Source organism: Gossypium raimondii, chromosome 9 (genome assembly GCF_025698545.1).
Source record: "Gossypium raimondii isolate GPD5lz chromosome 9, ASM2569854v1, whole genome shotgun sequence".
Taxonomy (NCBI): Eukaryota; Viridiplantae; Streptophyta; class Magnoliopsida; order Malvales; family Malvaceae; genus Gossypium; species Gossypium raimondii.
The window spans coordinates 17,263,387-17,288,664 of record NC_068573.1 but is presented as its reverse complement, the minus strand read 5'-3'; the positions used below and the strand labels follow the sequence as shown (position 1 = coordinate 17,288,664).

The following is a 25,278-nucleotide window of genomic DNA, read 5'->3' as shown; positions in this document are numbered from 1 at the left end:
TAGACAACCTTGGTGGAGTAATAAAAGCTCAGTAAACTATATCACAGGTAACTCAATTATTGCTCCTTTTTTGGTAACACAATAATTAAGATTTTTTTTTTTTGTAACGGTAGAGTGATGTAATAGTTAAAAATTGGTATAATTATAAATTTATATTGATTTAGTCATAATTTTAAAAATTGGGTAAACTGCACCATTAGTCACTAAATTATGGGTAAGTTTTCGCTTAATTAAAAAATTTACAATTTGATCATTGAACTATTCAAAAATTTTCATTCAAGTTATTGAACTATACAAAAACTTTTATTTTAAGTCATTGGGTTATTATGTTTTTTTTAAAAAAAAAAATCGGCCAGCGAACTCCAAACGATAATTCGACGATCAATACCTATCAACAAGTAAAACAACATACTTTAGATCCAAGTCGATCTGACAGTCAGCGTCGAAGATCAAGGAAAAAAGCTATTTGAATTTTGATTTGCAAATTCGTAACGTCTAAAGTTGTTTCATAAAAAAAATTAAACTTTAGAAGAGAGGAAAAAAGAGCTTTCGATTGGTGTAGATAGTACGAACAGAGAAAGTCATATAACATTGATTTTAAGAGTCCAATGATTTAAATGAAAACTTTTAATAGTTCAATAACCAAATTATAACTTTTTTTAGTTAAGTGACCAAAACAAAATTTTACCCATAATTTAGTGAGCAATGATATCGTTTATTCTAAAAAAATTATCCCTTAATTTACAAATGGTCTCAATTTGATTCTTAAAATTTACCTTCCTCTTCTCCTTCGCTTTCTCTACCGCCTCTTTCACATTCGCTTTCTCCACACCTTTCTCAAGAAAACTTCCCTTTTCTGATTTAAACATCAGCTGCACTCAGGCGTGCGGTTTAGCATCTTGATTTAAACGTGCCCCTTAATCACTTCACCCGAATCTCCACTTTACCAGGCGTTCTGTTTGCTTGCATGACATTGGAAACTTTGAAACTTGATATTCATTTTATTTTGGATATTCCACAAAAGTCAGTTCTGTTTTTGAATGACCTTTTAGTTAAGAATCTTTTATCCAGCTGCAATAGTTTTGATGGTTTTGATCATAGAGAAATGCTACACGAATAACATGAGTAATTTAACATTTGACATCATTTGCTCAAGAGATCGATTATATACTCCTAAACTGTTGGTTGCTATTATCAGTTGAAGATTACTAGGATATGGGAGACAGTAGATAGTTATACAAAATTTACGGAATGAAAGTAGTACTAAGGGGAAGGTTTTTACAAAGTAGAGGAGGATGGTGGATGGGAAGCAACTTAGAGAAAAAAATTTAAAACTAACTTCGATGCCTTTCTTAGGCTTCCTTCCTCCCTATTTATAGGAGAAATTTTGAACTCTATTTGATTTTTTTTAAATTCCGTACAGTTTTTTCTGATAATGATAATGTCTCATCATTGATTTAATGATTTTTTGTCTTGATGTGATTGTTTCCACGTGCTTCCTTTTTTGTTTAGACATGAATGTGGTTGCTTTTCCACATTGCTTCCTTTTTTGTCTAGACATGGATGTGGTTGTTTTTTCACTTTACTTCCTTTTTGGTATTTTTTTTTATTGGTTTCTTCCAAGTGGCTTGTCTTTTCATTTATCCCTCCTGGATATTATTTAGATTCATTTCTTCAATTTCATCTAAATGTAATGAATCAATTGACAGTTTTGGCTAGTTCTAATTTTCCCATGTATTTTTTATTTCTTTTATTATGTGTGAAGGAAGATCTTCAATCTCCATGTCAGCTATCTTTTTTAATATTTGAACGGATTCTTTATTTCTATCATCCTGAGTATATCCAACTCCAGTATCATATGCCAATATTCTTCTTCCATCAATCCAGAAGCAGTAATATTTTTGTTGAAGTAGATATTGAGCTTTGGTAATTAAATCTATTCCTGCTTGGATTTGATAATAACTGGGATTATTGTAACACTTGTCAATATTTTTTGTCAAGTGTTTTTTCACCTCTTTGGTTGCTGAAAGGTTGGGTCCTCCGATCATTTTTTTAATGATCCATATTTGATATAGCTGAAAAAATTTTCTTTTCAACTATATCAATAAGACTACTGATTTCAAGATAAAAATAATAATAAAATCATCTTTATATACCATACGTAATAATATAGTTTTAATAAATGCAGAAAAATCTTTTAATAAATGAAAAGAAAAATTTTGAACTGTTATTTCCATAACAAAACCCCATTCAATCTTGATTATGTCAAATGGTTCTTGATCAAGTCTAAACTTTATAGTAGGGAATTTTTCATTTAAATCATTTGTAAAACATAAGCTTGTAGAAAGCATTTAGAAAAAGCTTTTGAAATTGAGCTTGTTGGTTGCAAATGACTCCATTTATTTTGTAAATAATTCTATAGGCGAATATTCTTAGTCTTATTATATAAACATAAACTAAACATTTTATTTATAACCGGGTTATTTATTCCTTATTAATAAAATCTTGGAATATATCAAGAAGATTATTTATCTCCTTAATTTCTAAATAACTAATTTCTAGTTCTTCCCAATCTCGATATAAAATAGATTTTAATAATAAATCATGAGCTTCTTGTTCTTTAGTTGTTTCAACTAAAAATTGTGAAAGCCTAGTAAGAGCTCTTCTGAAATTAGCTCTTTGCTCAGTAATATGGGTTTTTCATATTTCATTAATAAAATTATATAATTCTGATGGTAAGCCTGGATTACAAAAATATTTTATTCCCAGAATTTGTTGTGGTTTCAACAAATTTTCTACTGCACAAAATGTTTCTGCTCCTTTTATTATTTCAACATAACTGGCTTGATATGCTAAATTTGGATCTTGAGACCAAGGTAATTAACTTACCGGTTGTGGTGTAAATGATAATTGAGTTCTAGCTAGTTATCTTACCATTGGATATGGATTGTAATATCATTTATTAGGATAAAAAAGATATTTGAGAAGGTATTGTCACAAATCCTTGATTAGGATTTATTGATTTGAAAGTGTTCCTTTTGTTGGGTCTTTTATGAATAGTTGTCCATTCACGGACTTTTTCTAAAAGTTGTTTACCTCTATTCATATGGCCTGCTAAGATAATCAATAATAATATTTTCAGTTCCTTTTACATATAAAACTTCAAAATTAAAAGTACGTAATTCATTATAACATCTAATTCTTCTAGGCAAAGTTTCTAAACTTTTATTAGTAAGAAAATGTTTAACTGCTTGATTATTAGTTTTATGATAAATTTTTCAGGTGCTAAATATATAAGAAAATTTGTTATTCCTTTCTTTATAGCTAATAATTCTTTTCATATATAACATAATTAATTTCATTCGGTTAAAATTTTCTCGAACTATATCCACATATTAATTCTTCGTTATTTATTGTTCGGCTTTTAAGATACAACCCCAATGATTTTGTGAAGCATATGTTTCTAAAATTAATTTATCACCTTGTTTAGGTAAATAAACTTTTAGAATTTGATTGATTTCAGATTTTAAATTTTTTATAATTTCCAAGTCTGTTTTAGACCGGATAAATGGTTTATCCTTTTTTAATTTTTCATATAACATACTTATTTTTTCAGATAGGTTAGGAAATAAATTTCTTCCATAATTTATAATTCCTAGAAATTGTACTTGAAGTCGCTTTTTATCTTCAATTTTTTAAGGAATTATTTTATTTTTACTATAATATGATCTTATAGTTTAATACCATTTGCAAATAATTTTAATCCTAAAATTTTATTTCTAATTTTTCTAGCTCTATTTTCTTAGGACTTAGTATAATTCCATGTTTTATGAATTCCTTAGAAATAATATTTAAATGTTTTCTATGTAATTATAATGTATCTGAAAATATTAAAATATCATCTATATAAACTATACAAAAAAATTTATATTGATTAAATATAGAATCCATCCATCTTTGAAAGATTTGTGATGCATTACATAATCCAAATGCCATTACTTTCCATTGATAATGTCCATTAGGTGCACTAAAAGCTGTTAAAGGTTTGGACTATTTTGTTAGCATGATTTGCCAGAATCCCGATTTACATTCAAATTTACTAAAATATTTTGCTTGTTTAGCTTGATTAATTAAAACGTCATTTCTTGGAATAAAATAACCATAAAAATAATTTTTTGATTTAATCTTTTATAATTAATGACTATTCTAGCTTTTTCTCTTTTTATTTCGGCATGATTTCTAACCATAAAGTGTAACACCTCTTACCCGAGACCATGGCCGGAGTCGAGCATGAGGCGTTACTTGACTTAACTTAAAAGTTCGGGGCATAAAAATTTACTTTCAAATTTAATTTCATCATTCATAATAAAGCTGTCCTCCTGTACAGCAGTCACTAAAATAATTATAATTCAAGCTACGAAACTCGAAATTTAGATCCGTAAATTTTCCATAAAACTAGACTCATATATCTATTCACCATAAATTTTTCAGAATTTTTGCGTTAGCCAATTAGTACAGTTTATTAGTTGAAGTCTCCCCTGTTTCACTAATCGACTATCCTAACCACTCATCACTAAAATTTAATTATCTCTTATTAAAGGCTTCATATGGTGATTAAAATTATTTCTACTGAAAATAGACTCATTAATGAGTCTATACATATAAATTATAACTCAAAATTCCTTCTGTACAATTTTTAATGAATTTCTAAAGTCAGAACAGGGACTTCAAAACATTCTTGCCCTGTTTCACTAAAATTCAAATATCTAAAAGTATATAATTCTTTTGCTTACTCCACTTCTTTCCTATGAAAGTAGACTCTTTCAGCTTTAATTTCATATCTCACTCAACTTCTAATTCTATTTCCACTATTTTTGGTGATTTTAAAAGTTACATCAATGCTGCTGTCCAAGAACTGCTCCATTGCAATTTTAAAAAATTCAATATAACCCTTTATAATTGTCTAACCTTCCCTGCAAATTTCAAATCACAACCAATTCCAAGATTTCATCTACTTCATTTAAATACTAATGAAGTTCAACCAATCAACCATTTCAAACTAAAACATGTATATATTTCGATATCTAACGCAACCATAACATTCAAATTTACTTTTACTTCAATTCCTATACATGCCATATAAATCCAAAAGTTGCTTAACATAAACTACGGAGTATATCTGGTAGTGTGATTCTTGATGTAGATCCGATCCTCCGAATGTATAAATACGTTAATCTACAAAAACAATAAACACACACATGTAAGCTTATAGAAAAGCTTAGTAAGTTCATAGGCATAAAACATAAATCTTACCAAACACTTGTACACTTATACAATATACACCATTACTAAATTTACTGTCAACCACAATCTTTGGTGAGTTCCTTGGTATAAACTCACTACTACTTATTCTTTTACCATAATTCTTTTGGGCCCATTTGTCACTTACCATCCTTGATCAAAATTAAGGAACGGTTATGGAAATTTGAGTACTTCACTTTCACTTTGCCATATGACCTCTTATCACTTGTCCTTGATCAGATAAGTGTAGCTAGGCTACCACTTATCACTTTACCATTGATCGATAAGTGTAGCTGAAGCTACCACTTATCACTTTATCACTTGATCAGATAAGTGTAGCCACTTATCACTTTGTTTCTTGATCAGATAAGTGTAACCACTTATCACTTTGTTTCTTGATCAGATAAGTGTAACCACTTATCACTTTGTTTCTTGATCAGATAAGTGTAGCTAAAACTACCACTTATCACTTTGTCACTTGATCAGAAGTACTCAAATCCGACGTTCCACTTAATTTGATCATTTATTCGATTTTCACATTTTTATTTTATTCTCATTTCAACAATAAATACATTTCACCATACATTGTATAATTCATGAAATTAACATTTAATCATTAAATTTCAGCCATATGAACTTACCTGGATCGATTTGCAGAATTTGTAAAAGTTCAGGGACTAATCGGCTACTTTTTCTTTTCCTCGACTTGTTTCAGGTTCTCGATCTAAAATGCAAATTTATTCATTCATCAGCATTTAATTCAATTCTAATTCATTTCACAATTTATGCCCTTTAATTTTCGAAATTACACTTTTACCCCAAACTTTACAATTTTTACAATTTGATCCCTACTCAATTAACCCCTCAATTGATCTAATTTTTCTCAATTAACACCTTTTCCAACTATTTTAGACTACTACATAGCCTTTCATACTCAAAACCGCAACACCAAACCTTAATTCCCAACTTTTCACAATTAGGTCCCTAAAATCAATTTCTATCAAAATTACTTAATAAAATCATCATATAACAAAATCAAAGCTTCAATTTCATGTTTATTCATCATAAAAATCCAACACTCATCAATGGTAACTTTCAAAATCAGCCATGGAATCAAAAACTAATGAAATAATTAGTTGGACCTAATTGTAAAAGTATCAAAATCACAAAATTAGAAGAAATAATCAAGAATTAAACTTACATGATTCAAAAATATGAAAAACCAGCTTATTCCAGACCTCCTATGGCGTTTTTGCTGATTAATTGTGAAGAGATCTCTAGATTTTTCACTTTTGTCTTTGTTTTAAATGTTTAATTTGTTAAGTTTCCAATTTTGCCCTGTTTCTCCTTACATTCTGCTGATTTTTCTTACCCAACCGTCCAGCCCATATAATTTGGGCCTAATAGCCTTTAAATCCCTCCACTTTAGTCACTTAAGCTATTTAATCACAATTTAACAAATTTTACACTATTCCCAATTTAGTCCTTTTAGTTAATTAACTATCCAAGCGTTAAAATTTTCTAACTAAACTTTAATACCAACTCAATGACACTCTATAAATATTTCTAAAAATATTTATGGCTCGGTTTAAAATCTTGAGGTCTCGATACCTCGTTTTTATTTTAATTATTTTAATATTTATTCCTAGTACACTATTCACTATTTCAAAAATTTTCCTAACTTCACATTTAACTTATACTTACTAAATTTATAATATTTTCTACTCGTTTGTCGATTTAGTGATCTCGAATCACCATTCCGACACCACTAAAAATTCAAAGCTATTACAACTCTCCCCTTTTAGGAAATTTCGTCCCAAATTTCGTGACAGAAATAAATTCGGATCTCGAAATCTCATCAATTCCTCCGTTTCCAGGTTGCCTCCTCGGATCCATGTCGATTCCATAACACCTTAACTAGTGGTACACGTTTATTCCTCAACTCTTTAACCTCCCGAGCTAAAATTTTCACCGGTTCCTCTGAATAAGTCATGTCGGTTGGAGCTCTATTTCCGTATGAGGAATTACATGTGATGGATCTGATCTATACCGTCTCAACATAGACACATGAAACACATTATGAATATTTTCAAGTTCCCGGCAAAGCCAATCTATAAGCTACTGGACCGATTCTTTCAATGATTTCATACTACCCGATAAATCGTAATGAGTTTTCCTTTCTGCCGAACATAAAACTTTCTTCCACGGTGACACTTTCAAAATACACGATCACCCACACTAAACTCTATATCCCTTCTCTTCAAATCTACATATGATTTTTGCCGATCGGAGGCGACTTTTAAACAATCTCGAATAATCTGAACTTTTCTTCGCTTCCGAATCAAGTCCACTCCCACCGGTTTGATTCACTTAATTCAGTCCAATATAATGGAGTTCTACACTTTCTTCCATCTGAGCTTCAAACGGTGCCATTTTAATACTAGTTTGATAACTATTATTATAAGCAAATTCGCTAAAGGTAAATACCTTTCCCAATGCCACCGAACTCAAGTATACAACACCTTAACATATCTTCTAAAATCAATCACTCGCTCGATCGCCCATCATGCAGGGATGAAAAGTCATTGAAATTTAATTTGGTGCCCAGAGCCTCCTGTAATTTACTCCAAAATCTCGAGGTAAATCTCGGATCTCGATCCGAAATAATAGATATCGGTACCCATGTAACCTCACTATCTCGACACATATAACTCCGCTTAACTTTTCAAGTCGATAACTGCATTACATTTGGAATAAAATGTGCCGACTTAGTTAACCGATCAACAATCACCCATATCGAATCTTTCTTCTTGAGTTCTTGGTAATCCAGATACAAAATCCATCGTGACATGTTCCCATTTCCACTGGAATCATAATGGGTCAGTAACAACCACATTTAGCACTTGATGCTCGGCTTTCACCGTTGACAAATCAAACATCTTACTACATATTCACAGATTTCTCGTTTCATTCCAGCCACCAATACATTTTCTTCAAATCACAATACATTTTGTACTCCCGGTGAATAGAACACATACTCTGTGAGCCTCGATAAAATATCATTTTCAAGTCTAAATTATTTGGAACACATATTCTATTACGATAATATAACATACCATTTTCATCAATGGAGTATTCGAGCTTAACTCATTTTGAACCATCTGTCGTTTTAGCATCTATTTTGGGTCTTCATCTTGTAATTCCGAATCATTGAAAGAACACAGTTTAGCTTTTAATTCGCTAGTATAGAACCATCCTCATTAATAGATAAATGAGCACTCAATGCCCGTAATGCAAATAATGATGATTTCACTAAGTGCATCTGCTACGACATTTGCTTTCCCTGGGTGATAGTCAATGACAAGATCATAATCTTTCAGCAACTCTAACCATCGTCTCTGTCTCAAATTTAACTCTTTCTGAGTCATTAAATACTTCAAGCTTTTATGATCAGTATACACGTAACATTTCTCACCATATAAGTAGTGTCTCCATATTTTCAAAGCAAACACGATCGCTGCCAATTCCAAATCATGTGTAGGATAATTCTTCTCGTGCGGTTTCAGGTTGTCGGAAGCATATGCCACCACTTTTCCCGATCGCATAAGTACACAACCCAAACCACTCGAGAGACGCATCACTATATACTACAAAGCAGTACGCTGGATTCGGTTGAGTCAACACTGGAGCCTCTGTCAACATCTTTTCAACCGATCGAAACTCTGCGACATTCGTCGACCATATAAATTCAACATTCTTTTGTAGTAATCGAGTCAACGGTAAGGTAATCATTGAGAAATCTTTGACAAATCGGCGATAATAACTCGCCAATCCTAGAAAGCTCCGTACTTGAAGAACATTCTTTGAACTTTCCAATTTACCACCGCCGCTATCTTACTTGGATCCACTCTTATTCCATCACCGATACCATATGACCCAAAAACGCAACTTCACGAAGCCAAAATTCACATTTGCTGAATTTCGCATATAACTGTTTCTCCCGTAAAGTCTGTAATACAATCCTTAGATGTTGTGCATGTTCGGACTCTGTCTTTGAATAAATCAATACATCGTCAATGAACACAACCACAAATCTATCCAAATATGACTGAAAAATTCTATTCATCAAATCCATAAAAGCAGCAGGAGCATTGGTTAAACCAAATGGCACCACCAAAAATTCATAATGACCATATCGAGTTCGAAAGGCGCTTTTCGACATCACACTCTTTAACTTTCAACGATAATACCGGATCGAAGGTCTATCTTGGAAAATCTGCAGAAGACCTTTCAACCGATCAAACAGATCATCAATACGAGGCAAAGGATATTTATTCTTTACTGTTACCTTATTCAACCGCTCGTAATCTATACACGTCTTAAAGAACCGTCCTTCTTTTCACAAACAAGACAGTGCACCCTGTAGGCGACATACTCGGTCTGATGAACCCTTTATCTAATAACTCCTGCAACTGCGCCTTCAACTCTTTTAATTCCGCTGGAGCCATTCTGTACGGTGTCATTGATATAGGAGTTGTTCCGGGAATCACATCAATTACAAATTCAACTTCTCTATCAGGTGGTAGACCGGTAACTCTTGAGGAACACATCAGGAAATTCATTCACCACTGGCACTTGTTCGAGCTTTAAATCAGAACCCCGAGTATCAAGGATATAGGCCAAGAATGCTTCATTGCCTTTGCGTAATAATCTCTGAGCAGAGAGAGCTGAAATAATTCTGACTGTATCGCCCATATTTTCTGACCCAACTGAGATTACATCTCCTGTTTGACATTTCAAACTGATTTGCTTATCACGACAATTCACCACCGCATCGTGCCTCATTAACCAGTCCATCCCCAGAATAATGTCAAATTCCCGAAAGGGTAACAACATCAAATCAGCGGGGAATTCATAGCCTTTCACTTTCAGTGGACAATTACGACATATTAAATTAACCATCACACTATGACCTAATGGATTTGTAACTTGTATATCAAATTCAGTGGACTCAACAGATAAATTCTTTTCAGATGCTAACATAGTGCAAATATATGAATGAGTAGATCCAGGGTCTATCAATGCATAAACAATAACATCATAAAGATAGAAAGTACCAGCAATTACATCAGGAGCCGTAGCTTCTTCCCTTGCTCGAATGGCGTAGGTACGTGCTGGTGCTCTATTCTCTGATCGACCAACTGATTCCCTCGTACCCGAACGGGTAGTCCCTGTAGCACTGCTCTGGCCCGAACGTCTACTTCTTTGAGGAATGGTTCTCTGTATCTCTTTCTGTTCCACTTCATCTTTTTGCAATAGGGACAATCTCGAATAAGATGATCAGTAGCCCCACATTTATAACAAGCCCCCATCTTAGTCCTGCATTCTCCGAAATGATATCTTCCACAATATTGACACTTAGGTCGTGAAGCATTCTGAACACTGCTCACACTTGCTACAGGTCTATCGAATACCACAAATCGATTGTCTTGGTCTATCTCTGCCGATCTCCCGATAATCGATGTAGTTCGATTAATTTCTTCTCTAGATTTCTTCACCGGAAAATCTGAAAATGACTTAGAAGCACCTCTTTTGAATGGCTCTTTACTTTTTCGATCCCTCTGCATTTTTCTGTTGTATACTTCTTCAAGCTTTTGAGCACGGTCGTGACGAACAACGAACTCTCGTATTTCATTACCCCAATCATCATTCTAATTTCATCATTTAACCCTTCTTCAAACCGGATACACATTTCTTCTTGATGAGGTACAATGTCTCGGGCATATTTGCTTGAGGTAGACAAATTCTCTTTCATATTCAACTCTGATTTATTTCCACGTCAGAGGTCGAGAAATTCCCTTTTCTTTTATCCAAATACCGATCGCCCACATATTTCTTCTTAAATTCATTTTGGAAAAATTCCCAAGAAATTTTCTCTGCGGAACCACGACCTCGATCGTCTCCCACCAACTATAAGCTTCTTCTTTCAACAGAGACACAAGACATCTCAAATAGTCATCCGGTGAGCAAGCCATTTCTTTAAAAATTCTTATCAAACTCTGTAACCAATATTCAGCTTTGACGGGATCATCATCAGTCCTTCCCAAAATTCTTGGCTCCAAGTTTTCTAAGCCTTTCCAATGGAGAACGCTTACTAGATTCATCGTTGTAGGAGGTGGAGGAGCAACCGGGGTACCATCGATGGAGCAATAGGGAGGAGGTGGTTCACTTGATTTCTTTCTTGCCTCATTTCAAGATACCACCGATTCATAATCCCATAAATCATATTCTTTAATTCATGCTCTCGCATTTGGGAAATCGAACATCACCGCTTGCTCTTTGTTCGAATTCATGCTCTCATCGTTAACTTCTTCTTGATCAATGCGTTCGTAAATTTGACATCTTTATAATCGAGAGTATCTATAAAAATAACAAAGATTAGATCGGATCATACACATCACACTATCACAGATTTATATGGCATGTATTTCTAAACACTTTACACTTCACACATATTCCGAGGACCGGCTAAACCGGGCTCTGATACCACTAAAATGTAACACCTCTTACCCGAGACCATGGCCGGAGTCGAGCATGAGGCGTTACTTGACTTAACTTAAAAGTTCGGGGCATAAAAATTTACTTTCAAATTTAATTTCATCATTCATAATAAAGCTGTCCTCCTGTACAGCAGTCACTAAAATAATTATAATTCAAGCTACGAAACTCGAAATTTAGATCCGTAAATTTTCCATAAAAATAGACTCATATATCTATTCACCATAAATTTTTCAGAATTTTTACTTTAGCCAATTAGTACAGTTTATTAGTTGAAGTCTCCCCTGTTTCACTAATCGACTATCCTAACCACTCATCACAAAAATTTAATTATCTCTTATTAAAGGCTTCATATGGTGATTAAAATTATTTCTACTGAAAATAGACTCATTAATGAGTCTATACATATAAATTATAACTCAAAATTCCTTCTGTACAATTTTTAATGAATTTCTAAAGTCAGAACAGGGACTTCAAAACATTCTTGCCCTGTTTCACTAAAATTCAAATATCTAAAAGTATATAATTCTTTTGCTTACTCCACTTCTTTCCTATGAAAGTAGACTCTTTCAGCTTTAATTTCATATCTCACTCAACTTCTAATTCTATTTCCACTATTTTTGGTGATTTTTAAAAGTTACATCAATGCTGCTGTCCAAGAACTGCTCCATTGCAATTTTTAAAAAATTCAATATAACCCTTTATAATTGTCTAACTTTCCTGCAAATTTCAAATCACAACCAATTCCAGATTTCATCTACTTCATTTAAATACTAATGAAGTTCAACCAATCAACCATTTCAAACTAAAACATGTATATATTTCGATATCTAACGCAACCATAACATTCAAATTTACTTTTTACTTCAATTCCCTATACATGCCATATAAATCCAAAAGTTGCTTAACATAAACTACGGAGTATATCCGGGTAGTGTGATTCTTGATGTAGATCCGATCCTCCGAATGTATAAATACGTTAATCTACAAAACAATAAACACACACATGTAAGCTTATAGAAAAGCTTAGTAAGTTCATAGGCATAAAACATAAATCTTACCAAACACTTGTACACTTATACAATATACACCATTACTAAATTTACTGTCAACCACAATCTTTGGTGAGTTCCTTGGTATAAACTCACTACTACTTATTCTTTTACCATAATTCCTTTGGGCCCATTTGTCACTTACCATCCTTGATCAAAATTAAGGAACAGTTATGGAAATTTGAGTACTTCACTTTCACTTTGCCATATGACCTCTTATCACTTGTCCTTGATCGATAAGTGTAGCTAGGCTACCACTTATCACTTTACCACTTGATCGGATAAGTGTAGTGAAGCTACCACTTATCACTTTATCACTTGATCGATAAGTGTAGCCACTTATCACTTTGTTTCTTGATCGATAAGTGTAACCACTTATCACTTTGTTTCTTGATCGATAAGTGTAACCACTTATCACTTTGTTTCTTAATCAGATAAGTGTAGCTAAAACTACCACTTATCACTTTGTCACTTGATCGAAGTACTCAAATCAACGTTCCACTTAATTTGATCATTTATTCGATTTTCACATTTTATTTTATTCTCATTTCAACAATAAATACATTTCACCATACATTGTATAATTCATGAAATTAACATTTAATCATTAAATTTCAGCCATATGAACTTACCTGGATCGATTTGCAGAATTTGTAAAAGTTCAGGGACTAATCGGCTACTTTTTCTTTTCCTCGACTTGTTTCAAGTTCTCGATCTAAAATGCAAATTTATTCATTCATCAGCATTTAATTCAATTCTAATTCATTTCACAATTTATGCCCTTTAATTTTCGAAATTACACTTTTACCCCAAACTTTACAGTTTTTACAATTTGATCCCTACTCAATTAACCCCTCAATTGATCTAATTTTTCTCAATTAACACCTTTTCCAACTATTTTAGACTACTACATAGCCTTTCATACTCAAAACCGCAACACCAAACCTTAATTCCCAACTTTTTCACAATTAGGTCCCTAAAATCAATTTCTATCAAAATTACTTAATAAAATCATCATATAACAAAATTAAAGCTTCAATTTCATGTTTATTCATCATAAAAATCCAACACTAATCAATGGTAACTTTCAAAATCAGCCATGGAATCAAAAACTAATGAAATAATTAGTTGGACCTAATTGTAAAAGTATCAAAATCACAAAATTAGAAGAAATAATCAAGAATTAAACTTACATGATTCAAAAATATGAAAAACCAGCTTATTCCAGACCTCCTATGGCGTTTTTGCTGATTAATTGTGAAGAGATCTCTAGATTTTCACTTTTGTCTTTGTTTTAAATGTTTAATTTGTTAAGTTTCCAATTTTGCCCTGTTTCTCCTTACATTCTGCTGATTTTTCTTACCCAACCGTCCAGCCCATATAATTTGGGCCTAATAGCCTTTAAATCCCTCCACTTTAGTCACTTAAGCTATTTAATCACAATTTAACAAATTTTACACTATTCCCAATTTAGTCCTTTTAGTTAATTAACTATCCAAACGTTAAAATTTTCTAACTAAACTTTAATACCAACTCAATGACACTCTATAAATATTTCTAAAAATATTTATGGCTCGGTTTAAAATCTTGAGGTCTCGATACCTCGTTTTTATTTTAATTATTTTAATATTTATTCCTAGTACACTATTCACTATTTCAAAAATTTTCCTAACTTCACATTTAACTTATACTTACTAAATTTATAATATTTTCTACTCGTTTGTCAGATTTAGTGATCTCGAATCACCATTCCGACACCACTAAAAATTCAGGCTATTACAATAAAGTTGGACTAGAGTGTGGATTATTAGTTTTTCTATTAATCTTTTTTTCTAGTAATTCCTTAATTTGTATGTCAAATTCATCTATATCTTATTTAGTATAGATCATTGGTTTCACTCTAATAATTTTATTGGGATTTTCTAATTTAATATCACAATATCTAGGGCTATTTTGCCATAATTTTAATGGTTTTTCACTAAAATTATTATCTAATATTTTAAACAACCAATGACTTGTTTCAAGTTGTTTAATTTGTTCTTTTCTTGGTGGTGTAAATTTTTATAACAAACAAATTTATGATTTTCTACTAATGGTATTTCTATAGAAGTTTTTCTACGATAACATAATTAAATTTCTATCAATAGAAAATGGCAAATGTTGATATATAAAATTATTACCTAATAATATGTCTCCTGCATTTCGGAAAGCATAATATTTTAGGTATCACAAATTTTACATTATTTATATAAATTGGTACGTTTCTAGCTTTATATTGAATTATGATTTCGTTACCATCTATTTGTATGGCTCTTATTGGATGCTTCATAGGTTCCCATTTTTCTAAATGAATGACATTTTTCTCGCAACTACTAGTTGTAGCTCTAGTATCTAGTAAAGCATATATATAAAAATATGTTTTATATTCTCTAAATTAAAATATAATTTCAATATATGCATAATATTTCCTAAATTGAAAATTTAAAATGTAATTACATCACTTGTTCCCAGTTTCATTTGTTGGAGTATTATCGAAGTTTGTATTTCTTCCATTCTAGTGGTTGTAGAAGATACAAAGTTTCTACTTAGTTCTGTGGGAAAAATAGGAATATGATCTATTTTCATTCCTATTAGTGTTGTTGATGATACAGAACTTCTACTTGGATTTTCCTCATCTTCCTCTATTTGAGTATTTGAGGGTAAAACCAAATTATTATTTGTATTTGTTATAGCTGTATTTTTAAAATATAATTTATCACCAGACAACACATATTCTATTGTACTTACTGGTTTAGAAGTACTTGCATTATTTATCCAATCTATCATCCAATCTCTTGGTATTGAGAAATCTCTTAAATGTAATAATTTTGGTTGTATTTTAGTAGTGATTTTATTAGATTTAAAGAGTTCAATAATTTTATTATTAATTTCTTTGATTTCTACTTCATTGTAATAGTATATTCATTAAGAGAAATCCAACTGATTGCTAGATTTTAGCTAAATCATTAATTTCAAATTTTTGTGCGGATTCTAAGACATAAACATTCTTCTATCAAAGGATCTATAATAGATATAAAGTAATTTGGTTTAAATTTAAATCCGTGCAAATTTGATTGAATTCCTCCAATAAGTGCTTTTATTGGATTTTCAAATCTTTTATCTAATAAAATCGGTATTATTGGTATATCATGATCTTTTCTAAACAATGCTCTTATAGTTATCATTATAATTCCTAAATGTATATATCTAACTTGGGGATATTTCTTTTAATCCTCTTAATTTTATCTTTATTAAATAGTGGGATTTCTATTAATCCACTTCTATTGTTTTTGGCAACTGTATTACCACTTATTTTTCTATATATCTTTGACACCATATTTTATATTTAGATATTTTATAAATTTCTTCTTTAGAAATATGATTTTTATTAATTTTTTCTATCATTTCATTAGAAAAGTCTTTTTCTTCTTCGATTATATTTCCTAATTTTATATCTTGTTGTTCATTCTTAAGAATTTCTTCTAATTGATTATTAGAATTGCTTTCTATATTAAACATAAATATATATTCTTCATCATCTGTATCAAAATCATTTCGATATTAATTGTATAATATTTCCTTAGGATTTATTTCCTCTTTTAAACATATTTCTAAATCTTGTTCTTCAAGTGTTTTAATCATTTTTCTTGCACTTTTTCCTTTATTAGGACAATTTGGTGCTATATGATCTTCTTCATCACATATGAAACATTTACATTTTTTTAGGATTTTAGAAGTTTTTCTTCTAATAAATCTTTTCTTTTATTATAACCAGAATTTTTCTTATTTCCTAGTTGTCATCGACTAGCTTATATCTTCTATTTTTCTTTTTATGTTTTTTATAAGTATTTGGACGTATTGATTACATCCAAATTCCCATTCGCTTTTCTAGAATTTTTGTACAATGTTTATTACTTAGTTTATGCTTAATTTGTTTAGAGGCCTTACTTTGTAAACAATTATAAATCATTATTATTTATTTTGCAAAATTAATTCTATTTCCTATAGAATCTATGATTTCTCATTCTACGCCAAATATTTTACTATGCTTTTCTAAATAAGAATTGTAGTTTTATACAAGTCTCATCCCATGGTGGTGGTAATTTATAGAAATATTGGTTTTCCGAAATTTATGTTTCCATTTTTAGTTTTTGATATTCATGAAGAAACCTTTTAAAAATTCTTGTAGATATATGATATCACATAATTTAATTTTTGACAATACATAACTAGATAGACAATTCTAATCTATTTTATTAGTATATCCACAAAATTTTGATTTTAGGATATAAGTTAATCCTTTTAATAAATCTTTGGGAGTTTGAATCTGGTTGGTTAATTGCCCTTTTTGTTCTTTTTCTTTTTCTGATTCTTCTCATCTTCTCATTAATTGTAGAACATCTACTTGAAATGTTCCAACAAACTAATTTAAAAAAATTTCCTTTGACCACATGTTGTTGTTAACAACTATAGTCTTAGACTGTGCCCAATCATCTATGGTTTTTTCATAGTCTGCTATAGGAAGATTAGTTAGATCTAAATATATTCCTCTTTGAGCAACATTTCTTTTATTTAGATCATCTATCCTATGTGGGACTGGTTGAGTAGATGATTCTCCTAAATTTTTAGATTTTATTTCATTAGTAGCAATATTTTCAGTTTGATTACCAAAAATTCTAGTTGTAATTTCAACTTGTTTATAGTTTTTATGAAAAGATCTTAAATAATCATCTTTTTGAAGATCTGGCTCTAGTTTTCTTTTTCCATAAGGATCTTGATCTGCTTGATCAATATCCATTGGTTCTGTATTTCTATATTTTCTTCTTCATCTGTGAAGTATTTTCTTCATCGATTTGTAACTAGTAACATTTATATCTTCCAAGTTTATAGAATTATCGAATTATTAAAACTACTACTACTGTAGTGTCATAGTTTAACATATAATGATAATTAAATAATATAAATAGGTCTTTATGTTTTTCCTAAAATTGTTCTATTAGTTTTAGATATTCTATTCTTTCATTTGTATTAGATGTCTTAGTGAATTTATTCTTCCAATGTTCTATAAGTTTTTATAGGATTGAAAATCATATTTTGTTGATAAATATATTTTCTTTTTGTTTTTCAAATTTTTATGTATTCTGCTTTTGGAAGACGATTCTTGAGAGGAAGTATCTTCTTCTCCGACAAAGCTAATATTATATTACTATTTCCATAATATAAAGGTTCTAAATCTATTTCTTGTTCTATATTTTTATTAATAAGAACTTGTTCTAATTTATTATTAACTTCAGATATGATATCATTAGATTCGTTGTTCAAATCTAATTACGTAACTTCTCCTAAATTATTTATTTTTGTTCTATTTTGCTTACTTTATTATATAACTTATGAAAATATATAGAAGTAATATCTATTAAACTATTAAAACCCTTACTAAGTGATGAAATATTGTTTCCATTCTTAAAGTCAATATACATAGCATAATTGCAAATTTTATCCTTATATAGGCAATCGGTTTCTTCCATGAAATTTATCTTAGGTGTCTAAAACCGTCTGTTATCTTTAGATTTTCTTACTTTAAAATGTCAATAGTCTCACCCAGAGATAAATACGCTATAGTAAGACAGAATAACAGATATATGAGTTTTAAGATAAACCAACATGAAATAAACAGAACTGGAAATAAAGGATAAGAACTTATAATGAATACTACGATATTATTTCTTCAGAAAACGTTACACTGATGCTTTGATACCAATTATTGGAGACACGGGAGACAGTAGATAATTATAAAAAATTTACAGAATGAAAATAATAATAAAGGAAAGATTTTTACAAAGTAGAGGAGGATGGTGGATGAAAAGTAAGTTAGAGAAAAAATTTTAAAACTAAGTTCCATATATTGACGATGAAGCGGTAAGGTTTTCACCGGCGAATCTACAATCTCTTGTCAAAGCTAATATCGATATCTTGAAACGGCAACAGCAATTTTAGAGGGTGCTCTAAAGTTCGTTCATTACTCTGTCATGTAGATCTCTCCAGGTTTGTTTCTTGACAAACATGTACGCTTTATTTTTTCTATCAAAGCCTCCAAGAAAAGCAAAGTTATTTTTGGAGAAAGGCAGAAAGAGAGATTGAGGTAATGCTGATAGTGGCTGTGGGAATGCAGAAGGAAAAGATAAATTTTGAAGATCAAAACTATTTGTAAATTTTTAAGATTATAACTAAATTAATATAATAAATAAAAGTTAAAATTAAATTTATTATTGTACTGATTTTTTAATTGCTACATCACCCTACCTTTAAAGATTTAATGGCACTTAACCAAGAAAACAATCTCAATTAATTGAGTAACCAAATTAAAACAATTGATAGTTGGGCCACCAAGAAAGAGAAAAGGGCAATAGTTAGGTGTACTGTGATGTAGTTTACCATAAAATAAATCACTGATAGTTCTGCAGAAACAGTGATGAAACATTACAGTAAAAGCTGAAGAGCCATTTTCTTAACTCTATCTGAGATTGCATTCTCTTTTCTAACAAACAAAAAACGGATTAGAAACATTAAGCTGCCGCTTTCTGTTTCTTCGGCATCCGGTAGCCACCAACAACACAAGCATGGTCGCGCTCGAAAGGTTCAAGGGTGACTTGCTCAAAAGGCTTGAATTGCTCCTGTTGCAATTTCTTAACCTCACTCTGGAATACAGCCTCAGCAGGAACAGTGGAGTCGATGCAGTTTGCCTGAAAACAATCAGATATCCATTCCAGTTTAGGACAACATTATGTACTGAAGGCTTCTAAACAAATTGAAGTCGCAAGAACTTCCGTGTCTCCAAAAAGTAATAAATTTCACATTTAAAATTCGAAATCCCAAAATTTTCAAGCACTAACCTTAATTGAAATAACAAAATGACCTCCAGCTTTCAGGAAATATGATGCATTCAAAGCCAAAATCCTAGCCTGCAAAAGGAACAATCAATTACTAAGAAACAAAAAGAAAGCAGGAAGATAATGACTCAACTCATCTCCATCAGCAAAGGATATCAGATAAGTTGAGCATGCTGGAGGCTTGCCAGTGGACATAAAGAGCAATCAAAAGAGCACCAACGGAACTAATCTCCTTTTCAATTTTTAGCAATGCACGTGGAAAGAAAAGAATGAAGCAATGAAAAGTAGTTTCTGAATACTAGTGTGAGAGACTGACATGTTTTAACAACGAAGTAATTGAAAAATAACTTTAAAAGAAATGAATATACATTTAATTACTGATATTAAGAGAGTAAAGAAATCAATGCTTATTTTAAAACCAAAAAAATAAAAAAAAGTTGCAAAAACTTTAGACAACATTATAGAAACATTCAAAGCATCTGAATCTCGGTATTGCACCATCCATGATGTCAAGGGGAATCCAAGCATCCATCACTTGCATAGCTATGAAGTCAACAAATAACAGAAAATGGTAAAAGAGTGAGGGAACCACACAAAAGTTTCATGGACGTAAATCCAAAAGGAAGCATATATAAATTTCAACTTCTTGTAGCCAAATACTTGTTATCAGTATGGAAAAAGACCCGGAAACACAATATCCAGGAAAAAAGTTTTCTAGAAAAATTAGCAAACTATTCAAAGTTAACAAATAAATATTGCATCAGAAACTCGAGTTTGCATCACCCATTATGTCTTGAAGGGGAATCCGAGTAGAGTTCATCATATGCATAGGCTAAGTTAAAGCTACTTAGCACATGTGAAGATAGAGTACTTGATGAAAACCAAAGAATAAAGAATAAACAAATACAAAGCCAAAGGAGAAAGAAACCAAGCAAATTTACATACGCAGGATGCATATATGAATGATATAAACAGAGAGCACACAAGTGCAACGTACACCATCAAGATCAGACTACAGCACGATCTCAGGCTACAGTTAATATGGCAAAGAAGAAACTGATATTTGCAATTCTTTTTCGCTACTTGGTAAATCATAAATTGAAAAAAAAAAAGAGCCACAAACACTCAAGCAAACCTGATCAGGCTGAGCAACATCAGAAAATATCACATCCACCATGCCAACTAGCATCCTATATTTAGCCGGATGCCTGGCATCTTCAATGATAGGTATAACATTTGTTCGCTTCTTAGCCATGTTTACCAAGTCTCTACCACTTCGGTGAGAAAATTCCACAGCATAAACCACCCCATTCTAATGAATAAACAGACAAAAATAAGCAACTTTGCAAGATGCATACAAACAAAGATAATGTTTAGAGCAATACTATACTTACAGGACCAACAACGTCAGATACATGAGAAACAGTAGTACCAGAAGCAGCTCCAAGGTAAAGAACCTTAGCACCAGGTTTCTTGATTAAACCACAATAATATCAAATTAGACAGGTTTTATGATGGATATATATAGGTATATTGAACAAAATTAAATTGATTGATGAAAGCTTACAATCCATATATTATCTACACCACCAAGAACCGCAGCTGCCAACTTGGATCGGAAAGGATTCCAAACCCTGTATTCAACTTTGGTCCCATCTTCATTCTGTTAAGTCAAAGTTCTAAGACCCTCAATTTCTCATGACAAAATTAATCACTCTTATCAACACAAGTCAAGTGGAAGAGCACAAAACCCAATTGGCTATACAGAGCAAATTCAATATATCATTTGTACTATCATGTAGGACAAAATATGATAAAGGAAATGGACTTGGTTAATAGAAAGACAAGATGACCTGAACAGCAATCCTTTTTTCATTGTAGACAGCTTCACCAGGGACCATATTCTTAGTAACAAGAGCATCTTCTTTACCCTTTGCAACAAAAACTCCCTCGTGTCTATGGGGCTCTACTATAACCTTGCTCCCACCTTTCATTCCACCTCTTCCTCCACCCCCTCTTCCTCCACCGCGGCCACCACGCCCACCACCTCGGGACTTCGTGGCACTGCCCCCTCTATCGCCACCTCTTCCACCACCACCTCTCCCTCTCCCTCCATCACCTCTGCCCCTAAACCCACCACCACCACCACGGCCTGCACATAACCAAACTATTAGAAATACAAAACGAGTCTCCAAACAACTTTAGAAAAATAGACAAACGGAGTAGTAAGCTGCTTCTTAGCTCCAAACTATTAAATGCATATGCTGCTTTAAATCACAAAGAAAAAGAAGAGACACGGTCACCTCTTGGAGGTCCCATCTCTGGGAGACTTTGGAACCAAAGAGAGCGAAATGAGGGAAACTAGAGAAACAGAGTGAGAAGCGAAGCAATGTTGGAGGCAAATGTTAGGGTTTATACCTTATATACAACAAACTAGGGTTTATATGTTAAAAAATGTAGGGTTTATTAAGGGCTAGTTTAGGCTGTAAAGTAAAAAAGATAAAAAGAAAAAATTTAACTGAATATTTGGGTAAAAATATAAAATTATGATTTATGGTAATTTATTATTAATATTTTAATATATGAAAATAAATTTAAATATTTTTAGGTATTTAATATTAATTATTTATAAAATTTTGATTTAAATATATAAATAATATTTGTAATATTAAAACATAATTATTACAAGTTGAAATATATAATGATATATATTTGAAATAAGTAATTATATATTTAATAATAATGTTATATAAAAATATTAAATTATAAATAATAGTTAAAACCATCATTCTTCTTTGTTTAGCCTAAAAGTTAAGCACATTTTAGAAACACTTCTAGGGTGTGTCGAAACCCCTTCCTCTTGCAAACAACATAAGTGGGTCAAAAATATTAAAGTAAATCATTTCTGTATTCTTTGTATATTTGGGTGATAATTAGAGTGAGATCTTTTTATGAAGAGATTCCATGAGATTTAAAATAATCTAAGGTTGAAATTAAATGTTAAATTGAAATAACAATATCATTCAACCTTTAATGAGGCCACATTGATTTTTTGAGAAAAGTGTAGTAGAATTTTGGAAAATCGGTTGTATCCTTTAACCTATTAAATCGATTACCACATGAAAGAGAGAAAAAATAAGTAAAAGAAAAAGTATTTGAATTTTTATTAATATAATAAATAATAAATAAGAAAAGGAAATTGTTAGGCTCTAAAATATCAAAAGGGGTAAAGGTATTTTAAAAATATTTTACATTAAATTAGAGGTGTTCATGGCCCGGCCCGACGGCCCCCTCGAAAAATGAGAGGTTTTGGGTAAAAATATAGGCTCGAAATATGAGTTTGGGCAAAAAATGATGCCCGTTTAAAAAAAGGCCGGGCCTCGGGTAAAATATTTTTGGCTCGGGCCCGGCCCGATTTATATATTAATTTAATATATTTTTTATTTTAAAAATATACTACTTTTTGTAACTTTGTTTAATTGTTTTTAACTTTGTTTCACTTCCAGGTATCCAAAATCCCTAACTCAGACGTGCGGCCTCCTCCCTTTTTTTCTCAATTCCAAAATCAAGGTTCACCTCCACCGATCCACCTTCGGTCCTCCATCAGAGTTTAGAGCAGTCGTATTTAAGGTAAATGAAGCTCTATTTCAAATTTATTTATATAAACTTATCAGAGGTTCGGGCCCTCGCCCGGAGAAAACTAGAGACGTTGCAGACATGCCCTTTTTCTGATCAACTTTTAATAGAAGTAGGGATTTATAGCTAATTCTTAGGCTATCCCTTCGGGGATGTAGCATAGTTTCCCTAGTCCGAAATCAAATCTATACTCTGTCTTTAACCTTCATTCGAGCGATGGAAAGAGTCTTTACGTAGGACTGGTATTATAAGTTTTCTTCCTTCTCTGATATCTTACTATAGAAGGCTCGAAGAGCTATGGTTGATAAGAAGAGTTGGAATTCACTTGATTATTAAGAGCCATTGTTAGAATGAAACATTATGCCACTGTTGTTTTTATGTGTAGCCAGATGGAATTATTAGGAGTTCCCCATAATGTTTATTCTTTGAGCATCTTGATTAATTGCTTTTGTCAATTAGGTCATATTGATTTCGAGTTTTCTGTTTTGGGGAAAATGCTGAAGTTAGGGGTTGAGCCTAGTGTTGTAACTTTGTCCACTTTGATTAATGGGCTTTGTAGGCAAAGTAAGATTTCTCAGGCTGTGAAATTATTTGATGAAATGGTTGAAAAAGGTTATCAACTTAATTTAATTGTTTACAGTACAATACTTAATGGGTTGTGTAAAACAGGGTCTGGGAATATTGATCGAGTTGTTAGGTTTCTAAGAATGATGGAAGAAAGAGGTTTTGAACGCAATATTGTAGCATATAACACTATCATTGACTGTCTTTGTAAGAAGGGATCACTAAATGAGGCTCTTGATCTCTTCTCTCATGTGACGGTTAAGGGCATTAGACCAAATACCGTTACTTACAATTGCTTAATTCATGCTATGTGTAATTCGGGCCAGCAGAGGGAGGCAACAAGGTTTTTGAATAATTAAGCAGCAAACCGTTTGTTTATATGTTTATATCTGGAAATGAAGTTCTCAGAATTATGAAATTGCATGGGATTCGAGTTGAATGAATTTATTATAATGTTTACTGAGATCACAAACTTAGTTTCTTCATTTAATCTCATCTTTTTTGTTTTTGCTTTGTTTTATTGCAGAAACCAGCGACATTGAAATCGATTTGGCTTACCTTAGCTTCCTTTCCCGTAAGCTTTCATTTACATTTTCTTTTTATAATTTAACTTAATTTAATTTGATTTTCTTTTATTTTAATTTGTACAACATTTTCTTTTATTATAATGCAGTTTGAATTTCATTCAAGGTAAAGAAGTCTGTCTATGTGTTCTTAGCAGATGAATGATCATAGAAATATTTGTTTTCTGATTAAACTTGATTGATTTATTTTTATAGAGCATGTACTTTGCATTTAATTGAAGTCTGGATGAAATTAGCCCTAAAAGGAGTCATTAAACTTTAAATATCAATTAAAATAATCATTTTATGTACCACCTTTTATTAAAAAATGTCCATAATATATTTTTATATTATTTCTCAAATTTAATATTTAACGCGATTGAATTTTAGATATTATTCTAAAATAAGATTATTTTATCGAGAATTAATATATTATTTATACTCAAGTTCGACTCAATTTAATATTTGAATTTTAGCCATAGTCATACATGTTGAAGATTGGCTTTCTTTATTCTTCCTTTTTTAATATTTCAAATATAATATATTTACAACGGTAAATAATAATATAAATTTAAATCAATACAAAATATAATGAATAAAAAAATCATAACATAAACACATGATAAAATTAAAATTCACACACCACAATTGCAATAATAGAGCTTGAAATTAAAT

The 25,278-nt window shown here is 31.3% G+C and overlaps 2 protein-coding genes and 2 non-coding genes across 4 annotated transcripts; all 4 read right to left on the bottom strand.

Annotated features, from left to right (window-relative positions):
• Positions 1–10,424: 10,424 nt before the first annotated feature.
• LOC128032561 (uncharacterized) lies at positions 10,425–11,465 on the bottom strand. Its single transcript, XM_052621176.1, has 2 exons — positions 11,247–11,465; positions 10,425–11,012 (listed from the first exon to the last, which is right to left on the bottom strand). The coding sequence occupies exons 1-2, from the start codon at positions 11,463–11,465 to the stop codon at positions 10,425–10,427; spliced, it is 807 nt and encodes a 268-aa protein (XP_052477136.1).
• A 7,895-nt stretch (positions 11,466–19,360) lies between these two features.
• Positions 19,361–22,263, bottom strand: LOC105798555 (rRNA 2'-O-methyltransferase fibrillarin 2). The gene is made up of 7 exons (XM_012628667.2): positions 22,144–22,263; positions 21,694–21,992; positions 21,408–21,503; positions 21,235–21,312; positions 20,976–21,152; positions 19,844–19,912; positions 19,361–19,693 (listed from the first exon to the last, which is right to left on the bottom strand). Exons 1-7 carry the CDS (start codon positions 22,157–22,159, stop codon positions 19,517–19,519), a joined length of 912 nt encoding a protein of 303 aa, XP_012484121.1. The 5' UTR covers positions 22,160–22,263; the 3' UTR covers positions 19,361–19,516.
• Positions 20,315–20,381, bottom strand: LOC128033010 (small nucleolar RNA snoR60). The gene has a single exon (XR_008189345.1). It is a non-coding gene; the product is annotated as a small nucleolar RNA snoR60 (small nucleolar RNA).
• On the bottom strand, positions 20,597–20,669 carry LOC128033007 (small nucleolar RNA snoR60). Its single transcript, XR_008189343.1, has one exon. It is a non-coding gene; the product is annotated as a small nucleolar RNA snoR60 (small nucleolar RNA).
• Positions 22,264–25,278: the final 3,015 nt, after the last annotated feature.